Raw genomic sequence first — 11,270 nt, forward strand, 5'->3', positions numbered from 1 at the left:
GTCCTGGCTGGATGCCCATTCTAACCCGGTAAATGCGAGGAGCTGGAATAGAGCGCACCGGGCTAGAATAGTGCACTGGAGACACTTTGCTTGCGCATCACTGCATAATACGGTGCCTGACCAGTTACACGCTCCCCACGGTAAGCACGAGGAGTTGGCTCAGGTCTCCTACCTGACTCAGCTAATCTCCTCGTGTCCCCCCCATTTTTTTATTTTTTTTATTGGGGCTGCCTCTTGGGCTTCCGTACTAGCCGTGTACCCTCATATCGTTGCGGTTCCTCTATTCTCCAGTATATTCTGTCATGTTCGTCGTAACCAAGGTGCAGCGTGAGATGAATACATTCTTCTTTTATTAAAACAAACACTAAACAAACTAACAAAATAACAAAATGACCGTGAAGCTATAAACAAGAGTGCTGACATGCAACTACACATAGACAATAACCCACAAAACCAAAATGGAAAATGACAACCTAAATAAGATCCCCAATCAGAGACAACAATAAACAGCTGTCTCTGATTGGGAACCAATTCAGGCCCCCATAGACCTACATTTACCTAGACAATACCAAAACCCCATAGATATCCGAAAAACCCTAGACAAGGGAAAACACACAAACCACCCTCGTCACACCCTGACCTAACCAAAATAATAAAGAAAACAAAGATAACTAAGGTCAGGGCGTGACAACGTGTATATAACCCTCTGCCCCCCATGTCTGTGTGTGGAATTGTTTGTTGTTTCGTGTATGTGCACGCAAGACTGGTTTGTGCTGGGTTATGTCAACCCATATTGTGTTTAGTGTTCTTAGTGCCGTGAGTTTGTTCGCTGAAATAAAAGGCTCCTTTGGCTACCCAACTTCTACTCTCCTGCGCCTGACTCCCTTACAGCCAGATACGTAACCTACTGACGAGATGAGTCTTCAATAAAGACTTAAAGGTCGAGACCGAGTCTGCGTCTCTCACATAGATAGTCAGGCCATTCCATAAAAATGTAGCCTTATAGGAGAAAGCCCAGCTGTAGGAGCAAGCCCATGTAATGCTTTGCAGGTTAGTAGTGAAACCTTGAAATCAGCCATAGCCTTAAGAGGAAGCCAGTGTAGAGAGGCTAGCACTGGAGTAATAGGATCAAATGTTTTGGTTGCAGTCAAGATTCTAGCAGCCTTATATTGTTTATTTAGTTCTCTATCTGGGTAGCCAGAAAGTAGAGTATTGCAATAGCCTAATGTAGAAGTGACAAAAGCATGGATTAGCTTTTCTGCATAATCTTTGGACAAAACATTTCTGATTTTTGCAGTGTTATGAAGAAGCTGTCCTTGAAATATTCTTGATATGTTTGTCAAAAGAGAGATCATATGATCCAGAGTAAAGCCGAGGTGCTTCACAGTTTCCTTTAAGACAACTGTACAACCATCAAGATTAATTGTCAGATCCAACAGAAGATCTCTTGGTTTCTTGGGACCATCTCTGTTTTGTCAGAGTTTAAAAGTAAAACATTTACCGCCATCAACATCCTTATTTCTGAAACACAGGGTGGGTAATTTTGGGGCTTAACCATGTTGCGACAGCTGTGTATCATCCGCGTAGCAGTCAAAGTTACCATTGTTTCCGAATGACATCACAAAGAGGTAAAATATATAGTGAAAACTATTGCGGTCCTAAAAAGGAACCCTGAGGAACACCGAAATGTATAATTGATTTGTCAGAGGACAAACCATCCACAGAGATGAACTGATCGCCTTTCCGACAGATAACATCTAAACCAGGCCAGAACTTGTTCGTGTAGACCAATTACGGTTTCCAATCTCTCCATAAGAATGTGGTGATCAATGGTGTCAAAAGCAGTACGAGGACAGATGCAGAGCCTTGGTCTGACGCCATTAAAAGGTAATTTACCACCTTCACAAGTGCCGTCTCAGTGCTTTGATGGGGTCTAAAACCAGATTGAAGCATTTCGTATTCACTATTTGTCTTCAGGAAGGCAGTGAGTTGCTGTGCAACATCTTTTTCTCAAATCTTTGAGAGGAATGGGAGATTCCATATAGGCCGATAGTTTTTTATGTTTTCTGGGTCAGGTTTTGCTTTTTCAAGAGGGGCTTTATTACTGCCACTTTTAGTGTCTTTGGTACACTTCCGGTGGATAGGGAGCCATTTATAATGTTCAACATAGAAGGGCCAAGCAAAGGAAGCAGCTCTTTCAGTAGTTTAGTTGGAATAGGGTCCAGTATGCAGCTTGAAGGTTTAGAGGCCATGACTATGTTCATGAATGTGTCAAGAGATATAGGATTTAAAAACTTGAGTGTCTACATTGATCGTAGGTCCTGGAGGTGTGGTGCAGACTCAGGACGACTGAGCTTTGGAGAAATACACAGATTTAAAGAGGAGTTTTTGCTTTCAAATGATCATGAATTCATCACCGCTGAAGTAAAAGCCATCCTCTCTTGGGGAATGCTGCTTTTTACTTAGATTTGCGACAGTAGGTTGGAAAAATAGGATGATCGAGCAACAGTGAGGTCTCTTCGATATTTGCACGATACTGTCTTTCCAAGCCAGTCGGAAGACTTCCAGTTTGGTGGAGTGCCATTTCTGTGACAATTTTCTGGAAGCTTACTTCAGGGCTCGGTATTTTCTGTTTACCAGGGAGCTAGTTTCTTGTGACAAATGTTTTTTTTAGGGGTGCGACTGCATCTAGGGTACTACAAAAGGTTACTGTTAATGGGATTTATCTGTTAATTGAATGATTAGAATATTCCACCCTGAAACCATACAATTGTATGGAATTGATTTTAATGTATGAAATTATAATCAATAAATGTGTAGTTCTAGTCAGAAATAGGGTAAAACAATATAGCTAATGTTTATGTCTTTATGGTATTTTATACACAGACTGTCTGAGCAAAATTCGGCGCCGACCTGACTAGAGATTTGGGAGAGAACGGGGTGTACGTCTCAAGGTCAAGGTCTCCCTGATCTCTGTCGGCTGGGTAGTGAGACAGTATGTGCGTAGGATATCTTCTATTTGTGTGGAAGTATGTGCGTAGGATATCTACTGTTTGTGTGTATGTATGTATGTAGGATGCCTACTGTTTGTGTGGAAGTATGTGCGTAGGATATCTACTGTTTGTGTGTATGTATGTATGTAGGATGCCTACTGTTTGTGTGGAAGTATGTGCGTAGGATATCTACTGTTTGTGTGTATGTATGTATGTAGGATGCCTACTGTTTGTGTGGAAGTATGTGCGTAGGATATCTACTGTTTGTGTGGAAGTATGTGCGTAGGATACCTACTGTTTGTTTGTGTGGAAGTACGTGTGTAGGATATCTACTGTTTGTGTGGAAGTATGTGCGTAGGATATCTACTGTTTGTGTGTATGTATGTAGGTAGGATGCCTACTGTTTGTGTGGAAGTATGTGCGTAGGATATCTACTGTTTGTGTGTATGTATGTATGTAGGATGCCTACTGTTTGTGTGGAAGTATGTGCGTAGGATATCTACTGTTTGTGTGGAAGTATGTGCGTAGGATATCTACTGTTTGTGTGGAAGTATGTGCGTAGGATACCTACTGTTTGTTTGTGTGGAAGTACGTGTGTAGGATATCTACTGTTTGTGTGGAAGTATGTGCGTAGGATATCTACTGTTTGTGTGTATGTATGTATGTAGGATGCCTACTGTTTGTGTGGAAGTATGTGCGTAGGATATCTACTGTTTGTGTGTATGTATGTATGTAGGATGCCTGTTTGTGTGGAAGTATGTGGATATCTACTGTTTGTGTGGAGGATATCTACTGTTTGTGTGGAAGTATGTGCGTAGGATACCTACTGTTTGTTTGTGTGGAAGTACGTGTGTAGGATATCTACTGTTTGTGTGGAAGTATGTGCGTAGGATATCTACTGTTTGTGTGTATGTATGTAGGTAGGATGCCTACTGTTTGTGTGGAAGTATGTGCGTAGGATACCTACTGTTTGTGTGGAAGTATGTGCGTAGGATATCTACTGTTTGTGTGGAAGTATGTGCTTAGGATATCTACTGTTTGTGTGGAAGTATGTGAGTAGGATATCTACTGTTTGTGTGGAAGTATGTGCGTAGGATATCTACTGTTTGTGTGGAAGTATGTGCGTAGGATACCTACTGTTTGTGTGGAAGTATGTGCTTAGGATATCTACTGTTTGTGTGGAAGTATGTGCGTAGGATACCTACTGTTTGTGCTTAGGATATCTACTGTTTGTGTGGAAGTATGTGCGTAGGATATCTACTGTTTGTGTGGAAGTATGTGCTTAGGATATCTACTGTTTGTGTGGAAGTATGTGCGTAGGATATCTACTGTTTGTGTGGAAGTATGTGCTTAGGATATCTACTGTTTGTGTGGAAGTATGTGCGTGTTTGTTTGTGTGGAAGTATGTGCTTAGGATATCTACTGTTTGTGTGGAAGTATGTGCGTAGGATATCTACTGTTTGTGTGGAAGTATGTGCGTAGGATATCTACTGTTTGTGTGGAAGTATGTGCTTAGGATATCTACTGTTTGTGTGGAAGTATGTGCGTAGGATATCTACTGTTTGTGTGGAAGTATGTGCGTAAGATATCTACTGTTTGTGTGGAAGTATGTGCTTAGGATATCTACTGTTTGAGTGGAAGTATGTGCGTAGGATATCTACTGTTTGTGTGGAAGTATGTGCGTAGGATATCTACTGTTTGTGTGGAAGTATGTGCGTAGGATATATACTATTTGTGTGGAAGTATGTGCGTAGGATACCTACTGTTTGTGTGGAGGTATGTGCGTAGGATACCTACTGTTTGTGTGGAAGTATGTGCGTAGGATACCTACTGTTTGTGTGGAGGTATGTGCGTAGGATACCTACTGTTTGTGTGGAGGTATGTGCGTAGGATACCTACTGTTTGTGTGGAGGTATGTGCGTAGGATACCTACTGTTTGTGTGGAAGTATGTGCGCAGCTATAAAATTGATGTTTTTTTATTCTTGACTTTAGAACGTTCTCTGAATAAACTGTACTAGCCTTTTGCACAAGCTGAGTCTTTGACTAATTATTATTATTATACCCATGGTCTTACAAACCTTGGGGATTGGTCAGAGCTATTGATTGTCAGTTATTATCATTGGGATAGTAAATTCTCGTGACAGTTACATTTAATTTGTCAGTTAGGTGGTTAACCAATTTTCGTACTCCGACAACCTTGGGTAGGTGGAGGGAGTCTGGAAGTGCATCTAGGAATCTTTGGATTGTCCGAGAATTTATGGTACGGTTTTTGATGATCCTTGGTTGGGGTCTAAGCAGATTATTTGTTGCGATTGCAAACATAATAAGATGGTGGACCGATAGTCCAGAATTATGAGGGAAAACGTTTAGATCCACAATCTTTATTCCACAGAACAAAACTAGAGTAGGTCCAAAGACATGTTGGACAAAACCCACTGAGTCGATGATGGCTACGAAAGCCTTTTGGAGTGGGTCTGTGGACTTTTCCATGTGAATATTAAAGTCACCCAAAATGTTAATATTATCTGCCGTGACTACAAAGTCCGATAGGAATTTAGGGAACTCAGTGAGGAACGCTCTATATGACCCAGGAGGCCTGTTAACATTAGCTTTAAAAAGTGATTGAGTCGGCTGCATAGTTTTCATGACTAGAAGCTATAAAGACGAAAGCACAGTCATTTTTCATTTTTAAATTGAAATCTGCTATCGTAAATGTTAGAAACACCTCCTCCTTTGCGGGCTGCACGGGGGATATGGTCACTAGTGTCACCAGGAGGAGAGGCCTCATTTAACACAGTAAATTCATCAGGCTTAAGCCATGTTTCAGTCATGCCAATCACATCAAGATTATGATCAGTGATTTGTTAATTGACTAGAACTGCCTTGGAAGTGAGGGATCTAATATTAAGTAGCCCTATTTTGAGATGTGAGATATCACAATCGTTCAATAATGACAGGAATGGAGGAGGTCTTTTTTCCAGTGAGATTGCTAAGGTGAACAACCGAGGTCGAGACACAGACACGTTCTCAATGGGGATAGCTGAACGGACTACACTGACTATGCTAGTGGCAGGCTCCACTAAGCTGGCAGGCTGGCTGACAGCCTGCTGCCTGTCTCATTGTGGAGCTAGAGGATTTAGAGCCCTGTCTATGTTCATAGATAAGATGAAAGCACCCCTTAAGCTAGGATAGAGTCCGTTATTCCTCAGCAGGCCAGGCTTGGTCCTGTTTGTGGATGAGTCCCGGAAATCTTTTGTGAGGGACAAATAAACAGTTTTCAACCTGCGATTGACTTGTGAGACTATGCTACAGAGCTCATCACTCCACCTCACTGGGAGGGGGCCAGAGACAATTACTCGATGCCGACACATCTTTCTAGCTAATTTACACGCTGTAGCTATGTTGTGCTTCGTGACCTCTGACTGTTTCATCCGAACATCATTGGTGTCGACGTGGATAACAATATCCCTATACTCTCTACACTCTCCAGTTCTAGACTTAGCCAGCACCTTCTTCAGATTTGCCTTAACGCCAGTAGCTCTGCCACCTGGTGAACAGTGTATGATTGCTGGGTGATTATTTTAAGTCTAATACTGTGGGTAATGGAGTCACCTATTACTCTTTTCTTTCAAATTGTCAGAGCTAATGGTGAGAGGCTTCGGTGGCACAGTCCCGGTAACGGGTGGAGGAGAGATCAGGGAAGGCTCGGCCTCTGACTCCGACTTGTTGCTTAATGGGGAGAACTGGTTGAAAGTTTCTGTCGACTGAATGAGTGACACCGGTAGAGCATGCCGACAGCATTTCATTCCAGAAGCCTTGAGAAAATTGTCTGGCTGCGGGGACTGTGCAAGGGGATTTATACTACTATCTGCACTTACTGGTGGCACAGATGCTGTTTCATCCTTTCCTACACTAAAATGACCCTTGCCTAACGATTGCATCTCAAGCTGGGCTCGCAGCACGGCTCTCCTGACGTGCAGCTACTGGTTACCATTGACGAGCAGCTACTAATAGCTAGCTGGTGGCTATCTCTCCTTGTATTTCTCCTGAAATTGTATGTGTAACGATTCTCGTCCTCTTCTTCTGATGAGGAGTAGCAAGGATCGGACCAAAATGCAGCGTGGTATGTATCCATAATGATTTAATGAATACAAAATACAAAAGAACAAGAGAATCAACAAGAAAACTGAAACAGTCCCGAATGGTGCAAACACTGAGACGGAAAAATAAAACACCCACAACTCAAAAGTGAAACCAGGCTACCCTAAGTATGATTCTCAATCAGGGACAACGATTGACAGCTGCCTCTGATTGAGAACCATACCAGGCCGAACACAGAAAATCCCAAATTATAGAAAAAAGAACATAGACAACCCACCCAACTCACGCCCTGACCATACTAAAACAAAAGACATAATAAAATGACTTAAGGTCAGAACGTGACAGTATGATTCTTTGTGAGCGCTGTTCAGATGAACTTTTAAGTTGCTTGGGTTTTCCCTTTCATCTCTGTTCCACATGCTGCCATCTCCTGACACTACATTTGCTTTTTTCCTTTCCAGCAACATACTCAAAACAATCCCATACAGCACTTTTCCTTTTGCTGCCGCCATGGTTCACACCTATGGTTCACCCTATGGTTCACACCTATGGTTCACACTCACACCTATGGTTCACACCTATGGTTCACACCTATGGTTCACACCTATGGTTCACACCTATGGTTCACACCTGGAGCTCGCCCTCGGATGTCTTCCCTGTTAGCTACGGATGGCTAGTGATAGTGATGCACAAGCAAAGCCTATTTGAACCATTGCCATTTGCTGGCAGCATTTACCCGGCAGATTCAGTAGCTTGAAAACCCCATTCGATTTTTTTCCCAATGGAGGACAAAAACGAAAACTAAACAATTTATGATGCTTTTCATTTTATTTTGCAGTCAAAGACAATAGTTTCAGAATAGTTTTTTAAAATGTTTAAATATTTTTATTCATTTTTTTATTTCATTTATTAAATTGTTTATCCAAATTGCATTTTTATTTTAGTATCAGTTTTTGTTGACTGTAATAACCTTGAATCGACTGAAAAATATCAAGAATTTAAATGACCATTGAGTAAACTCACAGATCCTATACAGTACCTTTAAGAATCCTGTTACAATTATGGCAGTATCATTCACGTTTAATAGTGACTCAAAAGAGAAAACACAATGTCTACTCCCGTTTTATTGACAATAAACAACAAAAGCATCACTCAACATATATGAACGACAACTAACTCAAAGTTACAGTTGACAGAAACAAATCATCTTTACAAAAAATGTGACTTTACCATGAAGACTGTTCAGTTGGGTGTTGGCACTATGCAGTATCATTGTTGGTTTCAGTTCTTCTGGATTTCACACATTCTTTTGGAGCACAAAGAGGGAAAGCTGCTTCCACAGTTTATATCGTTCCAGCCATATTTACCTTAAAAGGAAACACGGCACAGAAATGACCTCTCAAATAATCTCAGGTGTTCACACAACAATAGTATAGTGTGTTTGCGGTGTGTGTGTTAGCTTTATTTGATGAATGGATCAGTGAATGATACCGGGCCTACTGTACCTTCCCAGTTAATCACTAAACATGGCTCTCTGCCACCGCTATTATTGGGCTCTCCTTTCTTCCAGTTCTGGTAATCAAATTCAGAGCCGTCACTCCAAAACCATAGTCTGTCCTGTGGGGAAGAAGTGAGGTCTCAGTATCAAATAAATCCCATGTTATTATTATAATAGTATGCCAATAGATACTGCAGTGACCTTTTTGTTGTTGTTGAGAACATCTATAAGATCTTCCAAACCGAGATCTGACTTTATCAGTGACCCTTGAGATATTGATGAGTTTACCAAAGATATTACTGATCTGTGAGTATACTCCACCTGAACAGCATCAAATCCTCCGATCCAGGGAGTTGATAAACCGCCAGTCTTGCTCGCCACCACTTCCTGTAGAAATTGATACTCCGCAGAGCTGTGCACAGACGCCAGGTTTGCTCCAAGGGACACACAGTGGCGCTACAGTGAGAGGTAGACAGGGACAAAGACATTTCATAATGTAAGTATTAGTCAGCAGTCCAGTCTGTGATAACTTATCTTCTGGACTCTCACAATCAAATATTGTCCATCGCAAATTAATGCTCCTTTAAAAATACTCTAGGAGATATTAGATTATCTGTGTCTTAACCAATATACAGTAGGCCTTAATTAACATAAATATATTTATAAATATGCCAAGCTTTAAGGGTAACCTCAAACCAAATAAGCGAGTTGATTTCGATCAAACTTTCCCTTTAATTCACAGTAGAGAGTAACCATAATACCTCTGCTAGGGGCCATGACCTTGCAGTCTCGACGAACATGAAGCAACGCGATCCAAATTGGAACCAGCCTGTGGGGCATTGGTTCATGTTCTCTGCTGCCACTACTCCCTCCTCTTCTCCCTTAGCTCCTGGAAGAAGGACAGACAGGCAGGAATTCAAATGGACAAGTCATAGCAATGTTGTTCACAAACAACCGCCCCTGCACACAACTGTTATTCTGATTAGTAGAATCATCAACCTGTGAGAGGTGTCTACCTAGTAGTACTGCGGATGAATCTACTGACATAAGTTTCATGGACAGAGATTAAAAACTATAATTACCCAGAAGCAAAGCCTGCTCAAAGTCCTGGAACAGTTCTAAAACTGGAACACAAAAAAGAGTGAAGGTAGGGTCTCAGCACCCGGACAACAACAACTTCAACCAGCTGGAGTTCCAGGGATCGACAGGAAAGGAGTGTTTTGTAAAAAATTGCTGTAAAGTGTGAACTAAAGTGTATATTCTTGGTTTGCTGTGTGTCCTACCTGTTGCTCCATTCAGAGCAACGGCAGCACAGAGCAGCAGAGATATGGTCAACATTGCCATGGTGGTGATGATGGTCTCCTAAAAACAAGGTACTGGAACAATCAGAGGGCAATAATGCTAGAAACATCCAGAATTCTCTGGAAAATAGCATAACAGCAAATTAAACAGTTTATTACTTAATGTACATGAATGGAGGACTTACCTGTTAATGTGAATCACTGGTAAGTTCTGCAGGTTCTGTTCATCCGGAGAAAGAGAAGCACTTTTACACTGTCAGCTACAAATAAATAGCCATTTCAAACAATTGTTAGCTGGTAATGGTGTTCCATAGAGCTGGTTTGAGGCGTGTTCAAATACCAGATATGAATGGCTTTTCATGGCAATGTCCTTTGGAATGTTTACCTATCGTGTGAGCTATTAAAGATTATCAAAAAAATTAATGGTTACCTAGTAAATGGTTTTCCATGGAACTAGTATCCTGTTGAATAAAGTTCAAATGTCATATTCATGATATTGTTATTGGGAATAGTGTTGCATCCAGGGTTGGGGCCAACTAAAATAGAAATTCTTGACATCAAATAAAATCAAGTCAAATTTGATTGGTCACATACACATATTTATCAGATGTTATTGCAGGTGTAGTGAAATGCTTGTGGTCCTAGCTCTACCAGTACAGTAATAAACTAACAATTCACAATAATACACACACATCTAAAAGTAAAAAAATGGATTCAAGAAATATCTAAATATTAGGACGAGCAATGTCGGAGTGGCATTGACTAAAATACAGTAGAATAGAATACAGTATATACATATGAAATTAGTAAAACAGTATGGAAACATTATTAAAGTGACTAGTGATCCATTATTAAAGTGACCAGTGATCCCATGAACATAAGGCAGCAGCCTCTAAGGTGCAGGGTTGAGTAACCGGGTGGTGGCCTTGGGATGTGGTGGCCCTGTTCCCTGATTTAAGAGGTGATGACCACTCCACTCCACTACCATTGTCAACTCTCTCCTGACATGAACTGAAGCCTCATGTGCTCGCTGATCCACTGGCACATTGAATGTTTCCTCTCCAAGTACTGTGAGGACTTCTATCAGTTATCTCTCATTACTGTATGTAGAGTCAATCACAAACACAATCACATTATTACACATCAATGATTTTACTCCTTGCTTGGACTAAACTCATTCTTAGCTCTATTGAGGTTTTTGGACGCCCAATTTTTCAGTTTTTGATTTGTTAAAAAAGTTTTAAATATCCAATAAATGTCGTTCCACTTCATGATTGTGTCCCACTTGTTGTTGATTCTTCACAAAAAAAATACAGTTTTATAAAAGTCGCAAAGTTCAAAGGGGCCGAATACTTTCGCAAGGCACTGTATTTGTG

General features: G+C 41.0%; 1 protein-coding gene across 2 annotated transcripts; it reads right to left on the reverse strand.

Moving 5' to 3' along the window:
• Positions 1 to 8,201: 8,201 nt before the first annotated feature.
• Positions 8,202 to 10,243, reverse strand: LOC124013173 (ladderlectin). Of its 2 annotated transcripts, XM_046327391.1 has the most exons (7): positions 10,080 to 10,241; positions 9,877 to 9,955; positions 9,676 to 9,717; positions 9,355 to 9,482; positions 8,915 to 9,049; positions 8,601 to 8,712; positions 8,202 to 8,462 (listed from the first exon to the last, which is right to left on the reverse strand). In XM_046327391.1, the coding sequence occupies exons 2-7, from the start codon at positions 9,935 to 9,937 to the stop codon at positions 8,377 to 8,379; spliced, it is 564 nt and encodes a 187-aa protein (XP_046183347.1). In that variant the 5' UTR covers positions 9,938 to 9,955; positions 10,080 to 10,241; the 3' UTR covers positions 8,202 to 8,376. The 2 variants fall into 2 exon arrangements, with proteins under 2 accessions (XP_046183347.1, XP_046183348.1); XM_046327392.1 differs by lacking the exon at positions 9,676 to 9,717 and having other exon boundaries at positions 10,080 to 10,243.
• Between the last annotated feature and the right edge of the window lie 1,027 nt (positions 10,244 to 11,270).

This window comes from Oncorhynchus gorbuscha, linkage group LG24 (assembly GCF_021184085.1).
Source record: "Oncorhynchus gorbuscha isolate QuinsamMale2020 ecotype Even-year linkage group LG24, OgorEven_v1.0, whole genome shotgun sequence".
NCBI lineage: Eukaryota > Metazoa > Chordata > Actinopteri > Salmoniformes > Salmonidae > Oncorhynchus > Oncorhynchus gorbuscha.

What these genes read in the sequence shown, in the direction of transcription:
- LOC124013173 (XM_046327391.1), bottom strand. Translation starts at nt 9,937, where the DNA reads ATGGCAATGTTGACCATATCTCTGCTGCTCTGTGCTGCCGTTGCTCTG. An exon ending in TGAGCAGGCTTTGCTTCTGG is followed by an intron (nt 9,483 to 9,675) that starts GTAATTATAGTT and finishes TCCTTCTTCCAG; the next exon opens with GAGCTAAGGGAGAAGAGGAG. An exon ending in GAGGATTTGATGCTGTTCAG is followed by an intron (nt 8,713 to 8,914) that starts GTGGAGTATACT and finishes TCTTCCCCACAG; the next exon opens with GACAGACTATGGTTTTGGAG.